General features: G+C 40.2%; 1 protein-coding gene across 4 annotated transcripts in view; it reads left to right on the top strand.

Annotated features, from left to right (window-relative positions):
- cpne7 (copine VII) overlaps positions 1-25370 on the top strand; it is a 30714-nt gene extending 5344 nt beyond the window's left edge. For all 4 annotated transcript variants that reach the window (XM_051073455.1, XM_051073453.1, XM_051073452.1 and 1 more), the window contains 14 exons: positions 1867-2049; positions 2299-2373; positions 4720-4794; positions 8744-8827; positions 8922-9011; positions 9142-9240; positions 9375-9461; positions 9924-9983; positions 10614-10747; positions 15878-15932; positions 18758-18809; positions 19273-19406; positions 20282-20518; positions 21150-25370. In XM_051073455.1, the coding sequence (XP_050929412.1) occupies positions 1867-2049; positions 2299-2373; positions 4720-4794; positions 8744-8827; positions 8922-9011; positions 9142-9240; positions 9375-9461; positions 9924-9983; positions 10614-10747; positions 15878-15932; positions 18758-18809; positions 19273-19406; positions 20282-20518; positions 21150-21302 (1518 nt within the window). In that variant the 3' untranslated portion in view covers positions 21303-25370. The remainder of the gene's footprint in view (positions 1-1866; positions 2050-2298; positions 2374-4719; positions 4795-8743; positions 8828-8921; positions 9012-9141; positions 9241-9374; positions 9462-9923; positions 9984-10613; positions 10748-15877; positions 15933-18757; positions 18810-19272; positions 19407-20281; positions 20519-21149) is intronic.
- The last annotated feature ends 2203 nt before the right edge of the window (positions 25371-27573 follow it).

Raw genomic sequence — 27573 nt, 5'->3', positions numbered from 1 at the left:
CAATGCAGATGGAATACATAGAAATAAGGGGACAAACGAAGTAAATGGGAGGAGAAACACAGTGTATACATAGAGATTTTTCTTGGTGTGATTTTGATCCACTTGTCCCCACAGAGGGAGGAGGTCACTGCATGTTAATCTGAGTCATCACCATTATCCCATGATGAAAGATTTCTATCCACATGTGAGTGGTCTCTTCCAGGATGATAATGGTCCGATCCACAGGGTGTGAGAGGTCACCGGATGGTCTGATGAGTGTGAAAATGATATCAGTCTCCTTTTATGGCTCACACAGCCACCAGGGTCAGTTTGTATAAAAGGTCTAAGATAATAAACTTCTAATTTCTTAGTTAGAAGAAAAACTAATAAGCAAAAAGTGAAGTTTGAGTGTGATTCTTCAGTGCTGAGTGAAGTGTGACTACAGTTAAGTCTACCTATAGTGCTCCCCTGCAAATACTGAATCAGACAATGATGGGTTTCTGTCGTGTCATAGAGGTGTCACAGCCTCACGCCATGATTAAGATAACCCTCATTCACCGTGTTCAACATCATACTTTGATATAATGTAGTGTGCAGGAGAGAAGCCTGTATGAGATATCACTCCCACAGTTATCTGACAACATGCTGTTTGAGATCTCACTCGTACGTCTTCAGTGAGTTCAAGAGGGATAAAGTAACCATCTGCCTCATGCACTGTTTTTATGCTAATTGAATGCAGATGTAATTATTACTGTTTTTTTTCATGTCATAATAACTTCTGTTATTTCACGTCATCTCACACGTGTCAGAGTGCAGATACTGAGACAGGCCTTTGTATAGTTTCCCAATGTATCATAAAAGTACATTTCCAAAACATGCGTTTAGCATGTAGCTGCTGTTTCAGTGTCCACCACCATCCTCAAAATAACCAAATGAGGGAATATCTTCTTAGCTGTTTGTCTCATCTGTGGGGCGGTAAAGGAATTGCTTCTGTGCATGCTGTGGGCATCTTTCTTCTTCTCTAAAATACTGTGTTGTTCCTAAATTCAGTCTCCAGCTCAGTCTGTTATCTGATCAAGACTATATGTCTCTACCAAAGTGAGAAATGAGAGACAAGAAAGTGTTGTCACCAATTTCTGACTCAAAGTCTGGACCTGCCTCACTGACAATAAAGACATTGTGACAAATGAAACTGTGTCCAGGTGTACGGCGATGTTTTGGACGACCTCTCAGAGTCTTCTCAGTCTCTAATTTCCAGGTCATACCTCTTGATGGGGCTGTTCTGTTCTGTGGCATATAGCTTTGGTAGGTTGAGGTTAAAATCCCAAATATGTTTTAAACATCAACATAAATACAGTAAGTAAGTAGAGTATGTAAGAGATGGTGTTATGATATAAATAACACTGTAGATGTATATTTACATCTGCATCATCTGCCCAATGATGATTTGTCCTTGTGACGAGTTGGACAGTGTAGAAATGTTCATGAAACGTTGTGATAGCTAAATCCTACATCATGAGCAGATGGGGCCTCAGAGAGCTCAGCTTTTCCTTGTCAGGCAGTCAAAGACAAGCCTGGATGTTTTCTGTACGCTGAGATTAAATGTCAGAGCCCTCCGATCTTCTCTCATATCATCCTCTTGACAGAACGTAATAACATTTGGCCTTCTGTACATTCTGGTCTTCTACTGTAAGCAGCAAGACCAATATGTTGTAAGTACTATTTTTCAGTCCTATTTTCTGATCTATTGCTTCAGTGAAAAATGATAGAGGATACAATCTGTGAAAGCACAGAGAAAGACTTAATTTCAGTAAGGTCTGCTGTTGCTTTAATATGTTAGATAAATGAATGTGAGGGTTGAAAGTCTCACTGTGTGTTGTCTTTCAGCTGGACAGGACAGAGGTGATCAAAAGCAACCTGCATCCAGTCTTTGCCAAGGTTTTCTCATTGGACTACTACTTTGAGGAGGTCCAGAAGCTGCGATTTGAAGTCTACGACATCCATGGCACTCACAGCATCGGGACCCGTGACGACGACTTCCTCGGTGGGGTGGAGTGCACTCTTGGTCAGGTGGGTCTGATTAACCCATTATGTTGATTTGTAGTGGTTGTGTTTCCCTGAATACACTGATAGAAGGTAGGCTGATTTAAAATTCTGTCAGTTTTGTTCCATAAAAACGGATTTGTCTGCCTTAAAGGCATCGTCCTTTGTCTGCGAGGCTGGTAGTAAATGTATCTGATGCTGTATATGCCACAGAGAATGTCCCTGTACACTGCTCAGGGCTCAAGGTCAACATTGTGTTTATCTTGCTTTTCGCAGATCGTGGCCCAAAAGAAGATGGTGAAGCCTCTGTTGCTGAAGTACGGGAAATATGCCGGAAAATCCACCATCACGGTACGTTTCTTACATTATGACCTTATTGCTCTGAGGGAATAAAATGGTCTGGATTGTAGAAAGTGGAAGTTATTTGCTAATGGCCAGTGAGAGCTGAGCGAAATAATGGATGGAAAATTGTTGGATATTTTCTGAGTTTTTCTTTACTAATCTGATTGGAAAAACATCAGCTCACCTCCTGTGGCTCTAATACTTTTTAAAGATAAAGTTGAAGACAACACTGCTTTACATCACTAGGGTTCGTTGTGGTGATATTTCTATATGCTAGTGTACGTTTTTGGTGGCACCCTTCCTGCTAAGACATCACATGTGTCAGATGTGGAAGAGAGAAGATGTTGGTTCATTAACTGCCATCTTACAGTTAACAAGCCAGTAAGACTGGCAGAGTAACTGCTCTGCCTTGTTTGGGACGACACAGGAGAGTCTCCTCTTCTGCTAATTAATTTTTATTGCAGCCTACTCTTGTTTATTTAATCATGTATGTACAGTCTTCAATGTACAATATCTTGCATCCAAAACAAATGCTCTTCAGGACCTGTCACAGTATTTTCACCTCTGTTATCTATTGTGCTGAATTGTTTTACATAGCAGACATGCTCCTGTTTTTTTTCCTCCTGTGTATTTGGTGTCAGAGCCTGAACTCAGTCCCATTTCTCTCACATGAGCAGGAAACTTTTCTTTCTTCTGTTTTCCTCACTCACGTCATACAAACAGGACCTGGTCTGAGATCTGAACCCAGGATCCCTCTGAGGGAAAAGTTAAAGACAAACTCATCCATTTTAAATCTTTGTCTTTTCTCTCTCTTTTGCCAGAGCTTGACTTTATTTAAATCAGCAGCAAAGACCTTTTGAAGGTCTTTTGGGCAATTGTGAGGATGAACATTTTTTTTAGCATTTAATCTGGGCAAATATGAAGAAGTCAGAGCACCATCTTAATATTAAAACCTTATTCAACATGTTGCTGCATGTTACACATAGGTATGTATGCCAATATCTATGTGCATCTATACAGTACTGTGAGGACTCCTATTAAGTTAATGTATTTCCTAAGACCTTAACATAACTTCAGGATGGACCTCACTAGCGCAGCTCCATCGGCCAATCACCCATCTTTGTCTTATATACAACCACTGGTCCTGACAAGGGTAGAAATACAAAAACAACCACAGTTACACACATGCACACTCACACACACACACACACACAGTCTTGTCTTCATGACTTCAGGGGACTGTCCCCATAATGTGACTGTATAAGGTCCCCACAACCTCAGTAATACCTGGACCACACAAGCTCCTTTTATAAAGGTTTTCCCCTGCACTTGGTGCCTGTCAGGACAAGCTGTCTGATTAAAAAGCTGCAAGTTACCTTCTTTGCCAATCATCACTGTCTGGCCTTGTCAAGTCGTGGCCGTGCCCGCTGTACAGCCACACTTCTGGCAGTTTGATGTAAAGTTTCTGTCAGTTCCTCACAGAGCAGCAGAGAAAAAGCAAACGTCTGTTTCCTGGAGTGGAGCCAGACACCCTGGAGGGAGCAGCAGCGGGTGTTTGGTGATTCTTAAAAGTGGCAATTCTGAACTTTTGCTTTATAACAAACACACAAGACTAAAACAAGCAAAACAGCAGCCATTCAGAGCGCCAGCTGTTATACAGCTTTACTGTATGCGGTAACTTTTATATCCATAAAAAGTTAAAAGCATAAGTTGAGACAGTAACCTGTGATGGGGGAGCCTGTAGCTTGCAGCTAATGGTGCTCTCTACTCTCTGGTTTTAATACCCAGCAGTCCTGTGTTAATTAAAAGCCACTCCAGAAGATTCACCATGTTAACTGCAGCAGTGCAAAAGTAGTTACTCACTGCAGTAGAAAGGGTGTATAAATACTCATGTAAAAACAGTGTTATTTTCTAGAGCAGAACACCGGTATTGAATCTTTGAATTAGAAAACCTGACCTGTAAATATCTGTGTTCAGGTTCACAGTCATGTCTGTAAAAAGCCCTATTTTTTTATGACGTTGAAGGTTATGTTTTGGATTGTGAGCCATTTTAATACTTCACTCATGGTCATTAGTGAAGACGGTCACTTAATTCAGCAAGTAAAGCATTTTGTTTTAAATGCTGGCAGACAAAGTCTACCTTAATTTTCTCGAAGCTTTATCGGCAACCAAATTATATTCCTGCTGTGGAGTTTCAATTTCAATCACAACTGTGGTTATTATGGGCTTTAAAGTTTTCTTTCTGAAATGTGGATCATGATTATTATTCACTGGCATCATTTCTTGCCAATGAATATTAATCATGATCCAGTAATAAAGTATAAAATATTACTGACAAATCTTATTTCCTTTCAGGTGCACGCTGAGGAAATTTCTGGCAACAACGGATATGTGGAGCTCTCCTTCTGTGCCAAGAAGCTTGATGATAAGGTGAGAGGAGCACATGTTTCTGATGGAAATATCAACACAGTTCATGGTTTATTAGATGTGGTTTAGTATCACAGACAGGGATAGCAGTAGTAGTAATATGATATTCATGATACTGGAGTCTCAGAGAGCAGCCACACTTCTTCACTGGCCTTGGAGTCATGCACATGAGAGGGATTATTTTTCAGTTTCATCTTAAATCAGTGTTTAATTTCATGTAACAGGGAGGAGGAAGCGATAATAACACTTCATATCACATCTTTATGACATGTAAAGGTACAACAAACATTTAGGAATGTACTCGTCTCACATTTTAATTACACGACAGAATCTAATATCACGTGACATTTGTGTTATTACTTGTTGAATTCATTGGTTCCACTTTAAGGCCGTCATCACTGACCTCTGCTCTCACACTGTCAAACTCTGCTGAGGGCATATTTCAATCAAAAAGACAGCGGGAGCTTACATCCAATTACAGCTCTAATGATGTGAAGTTGCACCATGTTCTCAGGATGCAGCGCTCGCAGGTTCCCAGCGGTACTGGGAGGAAAATCTAAATTTTCTTACAGCATATACAGTATGTTTATTTTTGAAATTACAGTTTGCAGTTTACAGCTACTCTGACAGTGAATCTAAACCTTAAAAACATATTTGCCAAGAGTGCGTCCTTCCTCTGCACGTGATATTTACTTTATGTTTCCAGTCTACTCCTGGAAATATTACATTTCTGATGAATCCACACACTTGCTTTGTTTAAACTGAACTGATTGCCTCTGAGATTTCTGCACATTAAAATAAATCTCTGTTACATTTTGGATGTTACAGCTGTTGGCGGCATCACAGTGGCACAGTGGTGTGTAATCCTGTACCACTGAGATACAAGTGTTTATGTTTCCTCTCTGAACAAATACTACAGCAGCTTATTTGATAACCTGATTTCTTGGAATGAAAATCCTAAAAACATGATCAACACTGACTTTATTCATGTGCATGGACAATTTCATTCTGGTTGGAAAAATAGCCCACCTTTTGAAGGGTTGATTTCAAACACAGTTTGCTGTTTGACCAGTTTGTTGGAGGACTGATGCTCAGTGTATTGTCTGTGTTCAGCAGACAGATTGGTGTCATCAGTAGGTGTTAGCCTGATAAAGGGGCTGGAGGTGTAGGGAGGTATTTAACTGCCACTACATGAGGATAAATGATGCTAAAGTTATCTTTGTAGGATGAACACGTATGTTTTCCTTAATTCCACTATCAATCAAACTACTGAACACTAAGAGATGAAGTGTGTGTGTATGGGTTTTATTGGGGGGAATGTGTAATATCTTGGTGAAGGGCTTTGTGCAATATGCAACATTATGGTTATTATTAGGGGAACATGCAGTTGTTGGGGGAATATGTAACAGGATGTAAAATGTTGAATGTCAGGTGTAATTTTCTGTATAAGTAGAAGGTGGGGAGTTATGGCTTCACGGCAGAATGTGCAATAACCTGGTGTAGAGCATTGTGTAATATCATTGCACGATATGGGTTTTATCTGGGGAATATGAAATTGTCAGAGGGAACGTGCAATGAAACATAAATGTTGAATGTTAATTGTAGCTTTGACTGTACATGCATATGTGCAGAGGTTGTATGTTACTGTAATGTCTTTGTAGTGTTTTCCCATATGCCTAAGACAGATTTCTCAAAAAGCAATAAAGGCTAATCCTGTCCTATTCTATCTTATACACATTTTGTATTTTAGTAGCTAGCATCAGTGTTCAGGCTGCGTTCAGGGATCAGCTGTTTTTTGTTACAGAGCTGGAGGGTGTGTGAACCCTGCAGCTCCACTGTGAGGAGCGGACACTCAGGCTGAATACAATCTGTGGATAGTCAGAGAATACCTGTGAACTGTTGGCGTGTTAAAACTAGTGCTGAAAGTGTAGTAGCACGTAATGTTACTGATTACTTAAGTTACATTTTGGAAGTAACTGGTTAACAAACAGTAGCCTATTTACACGTCCAGCAGACAGAGTCATGTCTCTGACCACCTAATGAATGTACGTCTAATATTCACTCTCCTTTTAGCTCTGTTTTTCTTCTTCACTGCTTAATGCTCCACTATTCTCCACCACTAGCTACTACTTTTCCCTGTTTGTTGAACCAACAGTAAAACACTCCATCTGTTCTTGACTGATTGATCCACTGTTGATATAAAATACTGCAGCTTTAACTGGTTAATTCATGTAAACAAAGGTCCTGTGTATCACTTAAATCTAGGAGATCAGATTTTATCACTGATCAGGTGTTTAATTGAGTTGCATAGCGGCTCCAGATGACTTGGGCATGATGATTTATCAGATATGATTTTTGATTGTCTGTGTGGCAGCTGTTGTAAATACTGAGGATCTCAGTACAGACAGGATTCATGATGAGATATCACAGTCTGTGGTAACTGGCCATGACTACCATTTACTGTTACTGCTAGCGTGGGACTAAATTTTGACATGTGCATCTGATCAGTCCATGCTGCCGATGCCACTGGCTAGCAGTTGCCATGACAACAAAGAGAGGATGCTACAGCTCTTTTTGCTCCCGTCCCTCAGGAGATGTATCTGGCTAATGTGGCGGGAAATGCAGCATTAACTGTCTCATTCGGTGTTCACAAAACCCTCTCACCCTCTCACCCTCCCCTGCACGGCCACAGACACACACAAACACACACATAGACACACACTCGTAATCTTTTGTTTTCCTTCCTGAAGAATCAATTGACCTAATAATCAGTGTTAGACGCCTGTGCTTGAGACTCAGGGGATGATTTAAAGCTCCTGCATGAAGGAGCCAAAATCTTAGGCGTGTTTCAATTTAGCGGGCTGTTTACTGACACTGATGATGTGAATGGACATGGCCACAGCTGAGTTAATTTCAATGTGTGTCGTTAATAACAACCCAGTGATGAGATGCATTTTGCACACGGGAAGTAACGGATTGCAAAAGTAAGTTTAAATCCTCTGCTTGTTAGCTTCAAATATTGGTTTAGAAACCCATTAAGATATCTTAGAACTGTAGGGAAGACTGTATGGGAGGAAATAGCAGGTCAATGAAACCATTGGCTCCAGAAAGAAAGTCAGTGATGGAGCGAAAAAATGTGCTAAATAGGAATAATGATTTGGAAGCCTGTAAAAACTTCTCAAAACCTCCTCTGACCAAGAAAGTTACAAACACCCCCTTTTTTCTTGATCTCACTTCACAACATTGACGATGTCTCCTCAAAAAGAGCCAGCATGCTGTGCTGTAGATTTGATGCCTGCTTCTTCCCGACCTTTAATCACACACACACACTTATCTCTGCCTCAGTGATAAATCAGTGTCAACAACCATTTGTAGAAATTTCACTTTCCTCTCTTACGAATCATCCAAACAGCTCCTGTAGACACAGGAGGAAACCCAAACACTCAGCGGCTGTTCATCAAAAACTGGCAAAAATGATCTTACTCGGAGAAACACTGTCATAAATGTGATGTATGTCTTTTGTTCTCATTTGTCTCCTCCTGAGTAATTAAATCTGAAAAAGAAAACTAGAACATTACCATTGTTACATACTTTTTTTGTTTTTTTCATGACTCTATTTATTCTTCTTCTTATTATTATTTTACTTTTTTTGTTTGTTTTATTTATTTTTAAGTCTTCTTTTTCTTCTACGTTTCTATGTGGGTTGTTGTGTGATGAGTATGTGGCGAAACGTTACTGCTGTAACAAAGTAATTTCCTGCAAATGATGATCTATCTATCTATCTATCTATCTGTCTATCTATCTATCTATCTATCTATCTATCTATCTATCTATCTATCTATCTATCTATCTATCCATCTATCTATCTATCTATCTATCTATCTATCTATCTATCTATCTATGTGCGTCTCTTTTCTTTAGCCTTCATATTCTGTTTTCTCTGTTTCTGCAGGATCTCTTCAGCAAGTCGGACCCATTTTTGGAAATATACCGAATCAATGACGATGAAACCGAACAGCTTGTGCACAGGACTGAGGTCGGGTCGCTGTGCTCCCTCTTCAGTTTCATCAACAGCTGTTAATGCATTTTTATCACTTTGCTTTGTGTGTAATGTGTTTCTGCTCCAACAGGTGATTAAAAACAACCTGAACCCCGTGTGGGAGCCCTTCAAAGTGTCTCTCATATCCCTGTGCAGCTGCGATGAAGACCGGAAGCTCAAGGTAAGGGACCTTTAGGAAGTAAAAACATGAGGTGTCAGGATCTGTACGGCCACTTCCACTCAGCTGAGAATCAGAGAGCAGGGCTGTGCCGACAGAGACGAGTAAACTGTGTTGTCTGTGTGCACCACAGTGCCTAGTGTGGGATTATGACTCCAGGGGGAAGCACGACTTCATTGGCGAGTTCTACGCCACTTTCAGGGAAATGCAGAAAATTTCCAGTGGAAATAAGGTCAGTGAACGGAGAGGCGTAGCAGAGCGGAGGAGAGACGGTTGTGTAACTGTTGCATCCATTTTCATTATGCTTCTCATTTTACATCTCATTTTGCTTCTGATTTATCACCAGTGTTCTCTGCTTTGTTTAAGGTGACGTGGGACTGTGTCAATCCCAAGTACAAACAGAAGAAGAGAAACTACAAGAATTCAGGAGTTGTCATCCTCAGTGACCTTAAGGTAGAAGTCTACTGCAGGAATAAATCATATTTTTCAGAATCGTTCCCACTGAACTGAGCTCTATTTTATTCTTTTTATCCTATGACACAAGAATAAAAACCCTTTAATATGTTAAACAAGGAGCTTTTTCTGATATAAAACAGTTCTTAAAAGTTTCAGGAACAATATGAATTCATTTTAGCAATAAATGTTTGCATGTATGCACTGTGCATAGAAAGACTCGTTTGTTTCCTCTCATTTTACATCTAAACGAGAAACTTTAATGACATAAAAACATTTATAGTTTCCACTGCTTGGACGAGATATCTCCCTTTTTTTTAGCCTTTGAACAGATTTGTTGAGTTAATTCCAGTTTAATGACCAGATGCCTCCAACACTGTAGCTGAGCAATCGCTCTCCCACCCAAACACCCTTTCTAAGGTTTAGCCTTTAAGAAATATTGTTCCTTTTTTTCTCTTACAGCTCCACAGAGTGTATTCCTTCTTAGATTACATCATGGGAGGATGCCAGATTCACTTTACGGTAAACTGAGCAGCATCACTGTCATTGAGCCTTTAACTGCACTGCCCCTAGCTGTATGAATTACCTAATACTCTACATCTTACTCATTTGTTTCTTATGGATAAACAGACTTTGGTATGGTCCATACACAGTAAACAGCTTCACATGTTATTTAAAGGTCTTTACCCTGGAAACACTGATGATGTTTGTGTCCATGTGCAGAGTTCGTTTTCTTCTTGTAGGCAGGCTGATGAAATAAGTTCTAACCTTCTTCAACTGTAGGCCTTTGGTCTGCCCTCTGTAGCACTACCTCTCACTCTCTGGCTGGATTACTGAAGCAATGAATATTAATCCTGAGGACTGCTGTGATAGAGGCAGTTCCTCCTTGTTGAAATAGCTGGCTGCTTGGATCTAACTGTGTATGGAGCTGTAGCTGCTTCAGTGTATGTGGGTGTAAAAAGTGTAAGTTCTTACCTCTGATCAGATAATTTATACTGCCATTAGGCGTATTTCAGGCTCGCTCACAAAGAATAACTGTAATATCATGAGCAGCCAAGTAATAATCTTTGCAAGAAGTTGAGCAGCAAAAGAAAAACTTAAATGATTCTGTTATATCGTTCACATTGTTCACTTTGTAATTCCCTCTACCAGGTTGCCATTGACTTCACAGCCTCCAATGGAGACCCCAGGAACAGCTGCTCATTGCACTACATCAACCCTTACCAGCCCAACGAGTACCTGAAGGCCCTGATAGCAGTGGGAGAGATCTGTCAAGACTACGATAGGTTTGTCAATCTTTTGTCTCTCAGTAGAGGCTCCTCGGTGCCTACAGGGATTGTCAGTGTCTCCTGTTGTGAAATAGAGCTGCAGAGCATCCTCTGCACGCCACTTCGGCAGCTTCTCTCGCTCTGAAACGAGCCACTCCATTCTGAACCACACACAAGGACAATAATGGAAATTGTGGCGCATTGAGAAAGAAGAGCAGAGATTCCTGTGGGTTATTATATTTTTGCTCACTGGTTTGTTACAGAGCAGACGGAGCTGAACTGTTGACCGACAGCTCCTCCATCCCCAGTTCATTTCTTCACTGAAATGGATTTTGCATTTTGAATTCTCTCCATTAGTTGAGCTTCACATTGTCACACAAGCAGCTAATTACTTGCAGCACAAGGACAGTCTCGTTATTGTCCACATCATGTTCACACTGGTAAATCAAATTTAATCTGTGTTAAACCCTTCACAGCGCAATGCATGATAAACTGTTTGTATCTGGGAAAATTAGAGCAAGCAGATTTGGCCTTACTTATGCATGAGGCTAATCTGGGGCTGAAGATGATGCCTGGTAACAGCAGGCAAGGACACTGACACAATATCCTGGACTCTCTCCTTTATGGTTCCTTAATGAGCAGCCATATCCATGAATCTCCAGCTCTTAACAAAGATTACAGTTTGACCTTTGTATCAGCCACAGGCTTTTAGTCTTGTTGCTGACAGCAAAGATTTCTAAACATTTCTTTTGTATTTGTTTCTCACCCATTCGAGGATAACATCACATCTCATTTTTATTTCATAAATATAACAAAGTAAATAGGTTAAGAAATGCATCTTATATTCTAACATATAACCTAATACTGCACAGTATGCTATACACAGTGTACTTTCCTCCTCTTCCTTTTCATTTTCTCTGAGGATGTTTCCCATGTTTTTATGATCAAATCATGAACCTCAATTTGTTGTGAGTCACAGTGTAATTTTCCATCTTACCTGCACAGACCCCCCCTCCCCACACACACACACACACACACACACACACACACACACACACACACCAAGTCTCCATTCTGACACAAATTGCAGATTGGTCCAGGTCGTCTGTTTTTGAGAGTGTCTCCAAAACCTTGAACAGATTTTAAAGAAAAATGAATGTGAATACAAACAACTTCAAGGGGAAAAGTAATGATTTTAAAAAGTTAAAAATTTGCCCTCATCCTTCAGAGGTGTGTGGCATAAAAAAATCCACAGTAGGCCACTCAAGTGGATGGTTAAAATAAAGAGAGAAATGAAAATGCCTGGAGCTGCATATTTTTTCCTTTTTAGATGATTTGAAATAAATTTGGTGAAACACTGGAAGTTTTAAAAAAAGTTGATTTAAAGAAGAATCTTTATCGTCCTCTACATTATGTGCTGGTCAGGGACCACACCAGCAACATTACTGTTTAAACGCACCATAGTTAAAATTCTGTTTCACACAGGATCAAGGATATATAAGGACGACAGGTCCCCATGATGTGACTGTAAACAGATTTAGGTCCCCACAACAGGAGTAATACCTAGACCACGCACACACACACACACACACACACACACACACACACACACACACACACATCATTGCGTGTGCCTGTCACACAGCATTACCAGCGTGCAGCCTGGTGCTGTTTGTAAGGGCAGTCTTAACTGTTTTACATGTACTTCACAGTCTCTTTGCTCACAGTGGTGGCTGCATGTGCTTTCTCCTGTAGATAACTCAATGATACAGTTTCCTCTCAGCATCTGTTGCAGCTACTGGTCCTCCTTCTTAGCTTGCATAGGCTCATTACCCTGGGATGAACACACGCAGAGATAGGGGCTAGGACAGCAGGGTAGCAGGCACTTCAAAAAGAAGTGGGAGACATTATGGCTGGAGAAATAAGAGAGGAGGTGCAGCGTGAAGCCTGTTTGAGGAGTGAGAAGTTATTTGATCGAAATTATGTTTTCATGTGAGAATTCCTGTTACCATAAATGTACATAGCAGCTGATACAGCTGTCAGGTTTTCAGTCACACACGATCGATTGTCTCAGAGAACAAATATTAAACAATGAGCAAATGTGTGTAAAACTATTAGTTATTGCAGGCAGGCTGCAGGTACTTGCTAATTAATGGGAAATTATTTATAAAATGATGTGTTTCAGAGAAAGACCCTCTCATCTGTCGAAACTAAGCCAGATGAGGATTAACACTCTGACTCCTGATTTATGCAGATCCTCCTATTGAATATCAGGGGAGCACTGTCTGGCTAATTATAGCATCCCAGAGATAGCACTGCAAACCTGCCTGAAAATTAGCACTTCCTCCTTGTAGCTTTATCATTTCATGTTTACATACAGAAGAGCATCATGTCTCTGGGGTAACAGTGACTGCAGGTGTAGGCAGCCCTCCCCTCTCAAGTTGGAATTGTTATTGAGGTGTAAAACGTGGGCAGGCAAACCTTTTAGCCTTTAGTGAATATAGGTGATGTGGGATTGTAGAGTCCTTGCAGAGGAGTACATTATGGAGCTGGAGTGACTAGCTTTTGTCTGTGTGGGCAGAGGCTCGTTTACCTTGCTCAGAGTGCTATTATACGGGGCACATCTCCCCGAGGCTCCTCACATATGTGCTGACATTCACAGACTAACTCACAGGATGAAAATGACTTGTCAGTAGTCTTCTCTATGCTCTGAGGGTACTGTGTCATATCTCTACAGCTGTGGAGTTTGATGATCTCTTAAGACGTTTAGAAGTTATGCACAGAAATCAATTCATTCAGGCTCCATTTATAAAAGTATAAAGCGAGAGGTTGAGATGATGGGTGCTGTATATCTGCTTTGTTAATAACAAGAATACACCTCCGAGTACAACTGACATAGCATGAAAAACTTTTCCTACATTGGTAGAGCTGATACAAAACTAAGAACATAATTTGTTTTTTCCTATTATTTTGCATCCATACAACATCTCTCAGTGTGTTTGAGAGGTCGCAGCAGTGGGAGTTACATTAGTGATGAAACTGAAAAATGAAAGTGAGTTGAAAACATGTAAATGTTGAAGGTGAGTCGGAGCAAAGACATCTTTCTATCACCTGGTGGACTCTGAAATCTATTAATTTGTTTGGAATATTGTTAGAGGAGTGCGTTTATACCTGGATACAGCACGGTGCATTAACCAGGGAATGTGGAGAGGTTACATTACACAGAATAGAAGTTGGACTCATTTACAATCATCTTGTTTTTCTTTCTTTCTTTTTTATAATAGAGGCTAATAATGGTAACCAAATGTGTGCTCAAAATGGCCCATGTACTGTACTCAGTGATGTCTTTCTAACTGAGCTCCAATTCTCCAAAGCCTGCAGGCTGTTGTTGTTACCATTGGCAGCCACTGTAAATATAAGACTGCAAGGTTAAGGGAAAAGACACACATTATCCTTTTCCTCCTCCAGGTTCCTTGAGGAATAGCAGAAATAGCAAAGATGATAATAAAAAAACAGGCTGTCTGTTTCAGTGTCTGTTGTACTGATGCTGCTACAATAACAACAATTACCACCACCACTAATTATTATAGTAGAACAACTAAAACTTGCCAAATTGCTGCTGTTTCTGTCAGGAGTTCAGAGTGAAGAGCGGATTGCTCACTCTGAGAGTGCAAAAATCATCACTCTGCCAGTGAGTCCACACCCATCAGAGTTAATTAAACACTTCTGAAAAGCTGCCTCAAAGCTATATTAGCTCTATGAGTGGACAAACAACTGTCCAATCAACACTTGTCAACACACCACATGAGTAAACACTTATTAACACTGTAAAATTTGCTGTGTACCCTTTGATGCACCCACACCATGTCCGGAGTAAATGAATTAAGCACATCATTTCAGATGTTTGTGCCCCCAAACTACGATTCTGTTGAGCTGCAGATAGTGTTTTGTGATTGCGCTGGGTGGGAGCATTTTGGGTTGTTTTGTCAGTCATGAAGACGTAAAACACAGTGAATGTTCTGATAAGAGAGGCGGCCATTGGAGAAAGCTATCTGTAGGCAAACAATCACTGATGTGACTGAAAACAAGCTGTGACAGCTCCGCTGCAAGTTCTGGAGTAATACAGTAAACATAAAGTGTTCTCTGTTTAATGTTGTTGTACAATCTGTCCTTCGACTAAATGGCATTAAAGGGGTATTACAGGAATTTCCATAAATATACGAGAAAGAACAATGGTCAAAACAGTATATTTTCCATAAGGGTTAAGTAAAGTAAATAGCATCTTTTGTTGGGTCTTTCCTGCCTGGTAAAAGCCCACATCTTTCAAAACAGACAAGATAAAATCAGTAAAGTTAAAGTGAGTAAATCAATAAATTAAATATAAGTACATTTGTTTTTGTGGTGTTTGTTATTTGTGGAAAGTATAGTAGACTGGAGGTGCACTGAACCATCAAGTGAGCAACCGTTGAGCCTCGCTGCTCAGTCTGTCTACACGTACAGTTACCTTTGTACACCTCAGCTTTGTATACAACATCACATTTGTTGTTGTTGACAGCTGGGAAGGTGTTCTTGTGAATCTCTGTCACTTTGTGTCGACACAGGCAGGATGTACAGTCGCAGCTTAACAGGTCTGAATCACACAGTGGTGATGGTATGTACATGCCATGGGCTCTACTTTTCCATCATGGTGATATACAGTGGAACAATTTCAGGCTCAGAATTGAGACACATAAATAAAATAGCAGAGGGTAAATACAGAGCACTGTGTGGTAGATAAGGAGCGGTTTCAGACACAACTGTTTTCTTGCATTCAAAACATGCACCCTGACCTTTGACAAGGAGCACACAATCCAGCCTGGCAGAGCTTCTTCTATCTGCTCATCGAAGTGATATGATGAAAAACAGAGAGAATAAACTCTGAGAGTCTTTGAACAGGTGCAAATGCTGGCTGCAGGCACCGTGGGACAGATTTCAAATTGTAATTCGAGCTTTTAACATTTATGAAATGCAAACAAGCGGGGGGTTTGCCCCTGGAAACGTGAACAGATGGATAAGCCATCAATATTTTTCAGATCACTGTCAAAAGAGATCCTGGATTAAACTGCAGTGAGTGTAACATGTTACTGATTAATTTGCTTATTCTTTCAGCGACAAAAGATTTTCAGCTTTGGGCTTTGGTGCCAGAATCCCTCCAAACTATGAGGTGAGTATCTCTGTTTATACCTCCGCTCCCCCTGTTTTTCTGTCATCCTAAACCTCCCTTTTCTCTTTTCTATTCTATAACACTGACCTTCCCTTCACATGAGCAGTATTATGTGTGCTATAAATTCATATCCTGGTATTTTCCACTGCCCTGGGACTTTAAGTAAAGCAAGCTGATTTCCACGACCTACTTCATGACACAATCTGTCAAATTTTCACATTTAAAACTAATTGGTGAGTTTATTGTTATTCATAAGCCCCTTGTCTTAAAATATCAACTTGTCATGAGAAAATAACATATTCGGATGAAATAAAAGCCCTGTAGTGTTGATGCTCAATTTACATAAGAATTCACGAGTGTGAGAGCGTTTGTTTAAGCAAATTGGACATTGAGAACCGAGAGCCTTCAGTGATTTTAAACAGAACCCTGGGGAGACGACTGACATGTGAAGAGTGAGCGCACACACATACACACAGATACATACATGCACAGTTGAATCATTGTACTGTTTGATAATCCAATCTAATCAAACCAGAACAACCTATGTTTAATATAAGATTATATGTGTCGGTGTGAAACACTAATAATCATCCTTTCAATCAGGCAAAGATTTGAGGCTCAGTAAATAATAGACTATTAATTTCTGAATTTACCGTGACAGTGACTGCCTTGCAGGAGTCAAATTTACTTTACTGCATGCTGTTGCCACATTATGGTTGGTGGTGCAGGTGAATGCTAATTAAGTCATTAGACTAATCATGAACTGCAGCCATGAACTCATGGGCTACACCTGTGTGTACGTCTGATGGACCTTGGCTCTTTCAGTGTGTGCGGCTGTGCATACAAATTGTGGTTGGAAAACTAGTATAAACAAAGGATGCATCAGACAGTGAGTTTGGACTATTGTGTTTTGTTCCCCAGAAAAATAGTTTTCAATTTCTCTGTAACCTCAGACATTAATGACTAAATGTGTACCAGTCAACGCTGAAGTCTGATGGAGCTTTCACACCTTTTTTCTGGAGGTTGCTGAATTAGTGTTTGTTCTCAGCTGGTGTGGAAGCTTTCAGTCCAACTCTGGAACAAGCTGATCCATCAGACAGTCTGTGTTGTGCCTGTATCCTCAGTGTCATTATTCATGGCATGTGGTCGATCTGTAGCTAAATAATACTGATAATGTTTTTAATCATTTACTCCTTTGTGAGCTCTTCATCAAACACATAAGAGCCATTAAACTGCACCAGGACTCGCTGTCAGTGACTGAGTTTGATTTCTCAAGTGGGTCCTGATGCTGAAGGATGACAGACAAAACTCTGCAATTAATGAGTTACCTGTCAGTCTGTATCTCCATGTTTACTGATGGTGCACATTTAAACTTTGTTAATCTGCCTCATCAAGACTGTGTGTGCGGTTTGATCATATTTGATTGACAGTGACTTGCCACTACAAGCAAACACCATCACACCTGTGATCAGAATTGAATTGTAATGTTGCTAAATTATGATAAATGCTCCAACAAATGTGACGTTACCTTTTCTAAATGAGCCTCAGACAGAAACACAAAACCACAAAACCACAGACCACAGAAGTCTGTTGAAATAACAACAACCGACTTCCAGCTTTGGCAGAGGATTTAATGTTCATGTGAGACCCCTTTCCTTATATTTCAGGAGTTTTGAACTCATGTTCACCCCCCAGAAAAGTTATTTTTAGGCAAAGCTAAAAAAAAATCTGTCTGTAATATTGAGTGAATTACTGTCATACATTTGTGGGAAAAGCACAGCTGTAACTAATACCATTACAGATGAAGTGAGCCAGCCTGCACAATACAAGTGGAACGCCTAAATGGGGGACAGCCATTATTAATGTTATTAGTTACACCTGTGTGTTTCCTGCTGTTTCATGTGAAAAGGTCTGCTGTGAAACAGGCCTGTTAAATGAGATACAAAACCAGATCCCCTCTCATGCAGTGGCCCAATGCAAAAACTAAATGATTAATTTCTTCAGGGCTCCTCATGTCTATCTATACACTGACTGAATTCAGGCTGTTAATCACGTTAAAGGGAAAAATGACTTTAAAAACTAGCCAGCTGGAGAGGAGTCAGTTGTCACTGATCTGGCTGACAGTTGGTGCTTGTGAAAAAAAACAACAACAACAACAAAAAAAAAAAAAAAAACAGTTTCTTGTGAGAGGAGGCATCGGGAAGGGGATTTCATTTTTGCCAGATAAACAAAGTCAATCTGACGTTTGGATGGCAAGAATAGACCAGATGAAAGGAGATGGGGTACAGTCTCTTCAGAAACCAGATATTAGCATACAGTACATGCTATATGCTCATTACTGTACAGTATAATGATTCAGGATATTAATATAAGCTGACTGTATGGATTGCAGTGTACAAAAACCAATTCATCTCAAATCTCACTGTGAAATACCCCAGAAAATCCAAATGAGTTACTTTTATTCAGTGCTTGAAATATATAAAATTTAAAATTCATGAATCCACTTTAACTGTATCAGCCTAAATTATATGCAAAACCCTCACTACAGTGAACACATCTCTGCTATGAGTTAGTGATTAAATATTTTTTCTATTAACATATTATTAGCACTTACCTTTCTTGCCTTTTTTAAAATTTACATGCAAAACTAATCTGCTGAACCAACATATCAGCCATTCAGTCACTGCTGATATAAAAATATTCATTCTTACTTAACCATGTAGTTTTAGGTTATTGCTCTACATGTGTATTTATTTCATGTGCTTTATATATATATATATATATATATATATATATATATATGTACATACTCTCTCCACCCACAGGTGTCTCATGACTTTGCCATCAATTTCAACCCAGAGGATGATGAATGTGAAGGTAAGGAAAGGTTTTGTTCACCAGTTTCCCTGAGAAGTGCGTCTCTTTGCAGATGATGCTAGAATTAACATCTGTAATCTGAAAACACACAAAGCAGATTCCACATCACAACTGAATACACTACAGATCATATTCATAATATCAGACTGTAAAAAAAACAACTCCTGTGTCCATTATTCTCCAGTTTTGTACAGTCATAGTAATGTTTACGTCTTTATGGATTTCATGATTGGTTATTCTTTACAGTGCACATGAATAAGCCAAAACTTTTCCCTCTTCAGAAGGTTTAACTTCTGTAACTTGTGTGAGAAAGAAAACATATCCAGACCACTTCTACCTCTTTGTTAGACTGCTGTGAATGGTTCATCTGACTCTACCTTCTAGTGTCTTATTTACAGCTTATTTAAGCGTAGAAAATTCTATTGATGTCTCCTCCATTTTACTCTGTGCTCTCTTTGATCAGAGATCCAAGGGGTGGTTGAGGCGTACCAGAACTGCCTTCCTAAGATCCAGTTGTATGGCCCAACCAATGTTTCTCCCATCATTAACAGGATAGCCAAGCTGGCAGCGGGCGACGGCAACATTAAAGATGCTTCTGTGAGTGTCCCTTTATACTCTATTAGAAATCTACGGGTGTAAAACAGGCTTTGTTGTTGTGCCTCCCACTGAGTTCCCCGAGCGAGCAGCCTCTGGTTCACCTCACTGCTTATAGTTATGAAGCCCTAAGGCACAAAAAATGAAGAGGCCCATAATAGAACGAATTAGTATTCCTTAAATTATAGATTGAAGTCATACACTGCCAGTTATACATGTTAAAGGTGTATTTCTTGGACATATTTTCATTTATCATTTACCCATTTTGTTTTAGAAATTACCTCATGAACAGTTAAAATTTGATTTACAGCAGCTAATAGATTTACTGTGAGTAAAAACACCAGTCTTTTATCTTTTTATTATCTCAAATTACTCACACAGACATTTTGTTCCAAACTATTACACCACTGCAACTGCTCCGACCCCAGTGTAATTATTTACTCCTCAATGTCAGTCTTTCTTTGATCAGCAAATGAGCTGCAGAAAACAATTAGCCCACATTAGAAATACACACATTTAGGACAATCAGTAACACATTAACAAACTAACTCACCACTACTCATGGGACCAATCAAAACCAATAACAATATGTTGTTCTATGTTAATATTCTTATGCTGTATCACTCACATTATTATTAACACACACATGCTCTTCCTGTGCTATAGTGCGCTGTCTTTTGTTCTTGATTCTCTTGTTTTCTGTGTAAAAGTGCTGTACACACATGATGTTTTCTACTCATTAGAGACAGCATGAAAGGCCTACTTCAGACCACAGCACACACTGAGAGGTGTCCTTGCTTTATAACCACACGCTGGTGTTTAAATGGGTTAATGTTACCATGGATTAATTCACACTGAAAGCTCTTATCTTCTTCCAGCGATACCACATCCTGCTCATCCTCACGGATGGTGTAGTGACAGACATGGCAGACACACGTGAGGCCATTGTACGAGCCTCCTACCAGCCGCTCTCCATCATTATTGTTGGTGTGGGTAATGCAGACTTCACAGACATGCAGATTTTGGATGGAGATGACGGAGTCCTCCGCTCACCAAAGGGCGAGCCGGTCCTCCGGGACATTGTGCAGTTTGTGCCCTTCAGAGACTTCAAAACGGTCAGTTTTCTCCTCCATCTGTCAGTCTCCACGTGTTGACTTTCAGCTCTTTCTTCAGTCCCACTCCTGTGACTGCTGCAAGTGACGCTGATGAACATTGTATTTATGTCCCCCCACCCTCATTATTTAAAAGAGCAAACAGGCAGATTCTGAAGGCTTCTGGTGTTACAGATGGACACCATGAACTGGAGGAGATCCAGAAATGTCCTGTATTCTTAACGTAGCTACGTGAAATCAGTGACATCTCAGCTGTAAATATATGATACTTTCCCACAGGGAACAAGGTGAAGAAATGATGAGTACTCTCAAACCAGCTGAACATCTGTAGGAGATTTTGAACCAGCAGTGGAACAGTAGTGTCCCGATTATTTATCGAAATAAATCACCCACAGTTTGATGAAATAGAATTAAAAAAATCTTACATAACATATTATTCGTTGTCATGTAGCTGTTCAGATCAATGTAGTCATGAACAGAGCAGTAATTGTTTAATACAGTGTCTGACACTGAAATACCTCTTTTCATTTCTCTGAGAGCCGTAGTCCCTTCAGGAAAACGCTCTGAATCTCAAATTAAAACAATATGTAACAGCTGTTTTGACAACTCCAGCTGTTCTCTGTCTCTGTTGCAGGCTTCACCTGCAGCCCTGGCCAAATGTGTTCTGGCAGAAGTGCCCAAACAAGTAGTGGAGTACTACAGCCATAAGGCCATCTCCCCCATGTGTCCGGTGAGGGACTTACACACGCCAATCCTCAGCCCGGTCGCCACCACGCCAACAGAATAATGACCCACGCTGTTCCTGGGACCAAGCTTTGACCACAGCACCAGTCCGGCAAACTGAGAGGAAGAGAGGGCGCATGCCTCGCTGCTTTGGACAACAACTGAAGGGAAAATCTTTCTAGATGTGTTGTTACTCATTTATTTCATTTTTCACTCCTGGCAAAGTGTTTACACAAGGACAGCACAGCAGAGACTGTGTGAATCCAGCACCTCTCCCCGGCTCTACAAATTGACCACCCAGCTGTTTCAGCAGCAGCATGAAGGATTATGGTTTTTCCCCTTATTTTTATGCATGCAGGCCAATCCCTCAGTGCTGATCCATCAGCTGGATGCAGGCTTATTACACCTCCCTGCCTATGAAATTCAGCACCTCCACTACATGTATTATGTCACTGATTTCCTTTATCTTGAGATCAGAGCTTCTGTACAGTATGTTTCAATCAAAATTAGATTAGTCAACAAGAACATGCTGACAGTACTTAATCCAGATGTTCGAAATGAATCGCAGGGAGCATAAAGAAGAGATGCTGCCTTTAATAACTCATACACCCAGTTTCCAGGCATGAGCTAACACTGGAACAGGCTCAATGGAAGTTTTTCTTGTAAAATACAAGAAAAGTACATTTTTATTATCTTCTAAAACTTGAAGTCCTGTTCCAAAGTTCACCAGCCATTCTCAACAAACCAAAAAGCCCCAGCCCCCCGAGAAAGCAAGTAATGCTTAATGTGCTTTTCAGTTAGCAGGTAACGTTTGCCAAATGAGTGCACTCTGCGTAAAAATAATTAGCTAAATAACAATAATTAGCTACTTCCCCTTTAATTAGCTCTTCTTAAAAAACAGGTGAGAAAAGCGCAGCAATGGAAATATCTTCATTTAGTTCTGATGTGTCACCACTTCAGACCTGTTCACCCTTTACATCTGTGAAACTGTGAGTGACATAATGACTTTAACAACGTGTGATATTTGCTATAGTTTGAGCTCTTTGTATGCTTTTTCAGTTACAACAGGGAGGGTCATCAGCTCACAGGTTGAAGTGGAAGATGCGCTGTGCTGAAACAAAAGGTCGCAAACAGCTGCCTCTTCTGAGGTTAGCTGAGAACAAAGCCGGAATAACATTTCTCTTCAGGAGAAAATTAATGATCACACCCTATTTTTGGTCTTTTGTTGAGTGGCTGTGGTGTAAGCTGTGAAAATCATGCTTCATGTCAGGTGAAGTCTTTCCCTCTGTCCGTTATGTTCTCTCTAAGCCAGTCGTCATGCAGGTAGAACCCTTCACGTTTCTGCTGTATATTTCATTACTTTTTCTCTCTGCTGCTTTTTATATGCAATATAATTCTACTCAGTGTTTCACAAGGAATTTGACTGATGAGCGTTCAGATTAGATCAAATGAAAGCACAAAGACGTCCACAGTGAGTGCTGTAACACACACAGTTCCTCATCTGGAATATTAAAAGCCTCATTATTAAAAAGCTTTCTCACCATAGAATTAGTAGTAAAGTTTTGCTCATCATTGCACGTCACCAGAACAAACTGTTCTCTTTTCATTTCCAGCTAATTCTCACCTGAAGGATATTTACTGAAAAGGCTGCATTTGATTTTTCTGATAAACTTTACGATGTTGGTCATGCTCAAAAAGCTGTAACCTTCACTTCCTCTTACCTTGCCAGATTGTCTTCAGAGTGTTCAGAGCGTAGCCTGAAACAAGTCAGAAAAGCAGTGTCACGTTGTGGCCTCAGTATTTTTCCAGCAGAACGTGTCAGTGCTGCACGGAGACGAGCACAAGGTCATATGTCAAAAAGTCAAATGAACACAAACGTAACTTGTTATTACTTATTACCCAAAAACGAAATGTTTCCAAAACTCAGATATGACTAAACAATTTATACATTAAACTAAATCTTTAACAGGACATTTCTGAGGTTTGAACTAAATAAATGTAACTCAGAGAAAACAAATTCTTCACTGTAATGGATCATTTTCATGTCTTCTCTGTTTTGGTTGCAAATACAAAGTAATGTCCTGCTGTGTTAAAGACGTGTTGGACTCGTGTTTAATATCCTCTTAAAGTAGAACATTTTATGAATAAAAATGTTGTGTGCAGCCACACAGCATCTGAATAGTTCATTATTCCCTGTATCCTCTGGTAATGACTCTATACTATTTGCTTAGTGTTTTTACGTCTATCTTAAATGATGTATTTGTGCTCTGAATGACTCTGAATGGTGACTAATGCACTTGGCCAGAAACCAAGCTGTCACTGGCGTTAAATGCATAGGAAGAATATCTCGTCTTTGCAGCTACTCTAACACACATATCCGCCCCCGAGCTACAAATATTAATCTGACTTTGATTTGTCCTCTAGAGCTTCACCAGCCCTCCCCTGATACAGGCTATTGACTACTGATGAATGCACCTAAACACAGCTAGCTCTGCTGTTGGCTACTCTCTGAACTGCTTTGAAGATCACAACTATTGAGGTTTCTCCTGTCACAGGATGAGGCCTATTGATTCTGCAGGGCCTAGATTTGGAGCTGTACTCAGTTATTCCTAAGTTATGGAGGGACTTTGATCTCACGGCCGAGGCTCAGCTCTGTGTGACTGGTTTACAACAGTATAAAGCAGTTTGCATTGTAGGTGTCTTTTTTGTGGGATGAATATTTAGTTTTTGTGTTCACACATTTTAATACCATCTTTTATTTTTTCCATGTTCTTCACTTTGTAGTGCGTTGTTCTAATGATTCCTTTAGACCAAAAATTTGCCATTCTAAGATAAAAAGTACTTTCACAAAAAAGTAAAGCATTTTTTCAAAGCCTTTATCTATGAAACCAGCTTTGTGCTTTCCCATAAACCTTCAGTGGCTACTTACTCTGACTAAATAAGGCAGAAAGTGCAGATATTAACCAATATATCTGTTCCTTCAGGGCAAACCAGCACACATATTGATATCTAAAAGGCACTGGCACCTCTGTTCAGTTCACTCTTTGTCCCCCATTACCTGTATCACCTTATTGCTGCTTTGCCTCAGGTTATGAGCTGCTCCAGCTCAAACGGTTCATTACCCCGTACTCTTAACATTTTTAGGAATTTTACAATTGATAGATGGCTGACCTCAGAAAAAATCACAGTTTTAATCTTTCATCTAATGGCTACATGTTTGAAAATGATCAGATGAATAAATATATAAATAATAAAAATAATTTTATTATCAGATCAGTAATGTAAAAATGCCAAAATAAGTGTCGTCTCAGTTCAAACGACAACACAGTGAGGTTACCTGAATTATAAACTAGTAGATGTTTTATGCTTATACATGTTAAAGTTTGATGCATGGGTCTTTGATGCTTTGCCAAACAAAATCCTCTTCAGACCTTTTGTGATAATTATTCTTAATGATTATCTTTTTCATCACGTTGGAATCAATCATGTATCAAACGCTTCAGTATTCAAAAGAATATCATTGTGTTCTTGTGTGTGCGAGAGCCAGCTGAGCCCCAAGTGCACAACCATACAGGGTCGTCACTTTAAACAGCTTCATGGAAGAAAAAATCTGTTACGTTGAAATCATTTGAGCAACAACAGTGAGCTGAAACACTGGAGACGAGACCGCGGTTCATGTGGACGTCACCGTGGATTTAAAAAAAAAAAAAATCTGGGTTGAATCCACTGAGCTGCTTATTTCCCCTTATCTATACTCACACCATTGTCAGACAAAATGAACAAGTTATTTTACAGCACACTGATGTGTTTGAAATTTCCCATACACACACTCTCACTCTCTGTTAATCAGAACAAGGTTTACAGCCCATAACCCTAATATGCAACTGGTGTAACTGCAGGCCGTGTGGGTGAGGAGCAACCCATGCATCATTAGGAAATATTTGATTTCTTCAAAAGGAAGAAAGGGATTTATTGCATGCTTACTTTTATTGTTAAGCTGTGCTGTGCGGTCATTCCTTTGGATTGTATGATATGCTAATATGCAAGCCTGCATTTGCACAAACCTCTGTTCTTGTAGTTTTACGCTCTCTGTCTTGCAGTTAGGTAAATAAATCTCATCATTTAACTGAAACCGTCTCTGATTTGTTCTCTCACTGAATTCTGTTTTTTCTCTCATCTAGTTTCCTCTGCTGCGGCTCAGTCAGTTCAGTTATCAGCTCACTGGATATTTCCTCACTGCACAGGAGGGATGAATAGAAAGGAGAGAATGGTAAAGATGTGTTTGATAAAATGTAGGTTATGATCATGTGCACATTCGCCCCGTGTGGTTTGGCTGCTGGTTCCGAGAGTCCTTACTGCACAGGAAGAGGGACTGAGCCTACTCTTTAATTCCATCAGACAGCTCCTTTCATTTACTGGCTATTGTTGAGAGCACTGAATAACGGTTGTTTCCATGGTGACACCTACTTGTGGGGAGACACAGACCTTCATTTTTGTCAGATTCAGGGACAAAGATGCAGGATGTGGCGAGGGCTCTGGGAGGAGGCCATCGGCACATTATTATGAGAAAGAGGAGGCTTTGATGGTGATTGCTGCCGTCCTGAATGTCCAGCAGCATGTGACCATCAGGTGAGCTCTGTGTTCAATATAGACCTCTCTCTCTTTTTGTGCCTGGCTTTCTGATTTATAGCCACAATTAAAGAAACACTCACCACCGCTTAACATTCACTGGCAATAAAATCAACAGCGGGCACGCACCCTCGGACAAGCTGCTGTTGTTTAGTGGAATCAGCTCATTGCCTCTGTGTTATCAGATTAACTTTAGTGCCTTTAAACTCGGCTGGGCTTCTCTAACACTGGAGGTATAGCTGGAGGTGCTGTGCAGACAGGAAGGACAGAGGACTCATTGGTTTTATTCTCAGTGACTGGTTGCCTAACGCCTGTCTGTAATGAGGAAATGACTAATAAGAGATGGAGAATGGGAAATCTCAGCAGTAATTAGCTGTCTCCTCCTTCCCCCCAGGGAACAGAACACACCTTTGAAATGCTTCCAGCTAGCTCCTCTGATGTTGTCTCTCACATGTTTTCTATACCCCAGCACACACATGTATAAATACACACAAACACACTTTGAAGAATGAAGTCAAGTTGAGAATACATCCCAAATAAATAATGATGCTTTTGAGACAGGCGCCTTGGCAGGTCACACTCTTCAACTATACATCACTACCATCATAATTATCTATACTTTACAAATGATGCAGTGCTCTGAGTCACCAGCAGCTCCCTCAGCAGCCTCGGTCACTCGTGCATACAGATCGGCTGATTGAAGTGGGTCTATTGAAACATGTCAATAGATGAGTCATCTGGAATCAACATTCACACACAGTGATAAGAAAGAAGAGAGGACACGGCTCAACAGGAGACTCACTCAGTTGAGTTAATTGACCCCCAGGAAAATACAGCACCGTCAAGAAATGACATATCACAGTCCTGCATTGTGTCTGACTCACTATCTCACTCTCCTACTCCACACACACGTTTCAATTTTCACATTCAGCTTGGTCTTTGTTGCTGCTTTTCTCTGTCAGCATTCAGTATGTTTTCCCATAACATCTGCATTTAAGTTTGTTTCCTCGTCATAATGTTGGAAGAAATTAAAAAAAAAAAAAAAACAGGACCGAGAGTTGACGTGCTAACGGCTTTATGAGGCGGTGCTTTAAGATAAATGCACACAAATACAGTCACAATGACAACGTTTAGCAAGGGCTGTTTATCATGTTTACCTTCTTAATGTAGTGTGTGAGAATGCTTAATATGGTAATTAGCACTGTTTCATTAACAAAGTTCAATTTGACCTGACGACCTTCGACCTTCACTTCATCCTGAGAAGGATGTGAATGTTTGATCCAAATGTCATGGCAGTCCAGTGGTTGTTGTGACATTTTACCTCAAACAGAAAATGTCAGTCTCAAGATGCTGTAAGAGGAAAAGTCAGGGGATCTTTGAATTCAGCCGGATTCATCCTCTGGGAACCATGAATGTGTACAACGTTTGGTATCCATCCATCCAGAAGTGTTTGACCGGACTGACGTGTCATCAATGGATCTGAATTTACTGTTTGTTAATTCTTTACGATGGAGTGTATCACAGTTTATCATAAGAGAGTCTTTATGAAAATGAATCTCATGTTTTCCTCTGGCGGTGAGTCTGCCTGTCTGCAGAAGAATTATCAGCCTTCTCACGCTGTCAGATATTCAGATGTGGCTCAGTGATTCTGGGCCACAGACCCAGGCTCCTCTGTCTGTGCCTCTGACACCCACAGATACAGTAAT

This window comes from Lates calcarifer, linkage group LG2 (assembly GCF_001640805.2).
Source record: "Lates calcarifer isolate ASB-BC8 linkage group LG2, TLL_Latcal_v3, whole genome shotgun sequence".
NCBI classification, from domain to species: domain Eukaryota; kingdom Metazoa; phylum Chordata; class Actinopteri; family Centropomidae; genus Lates; species Lates calcarifer.
The sequence above is the reverse complement of the archived record's forward strand: the minus strand, read 5'-3'. Positions and strand labels throughout refer to the sequence as shown.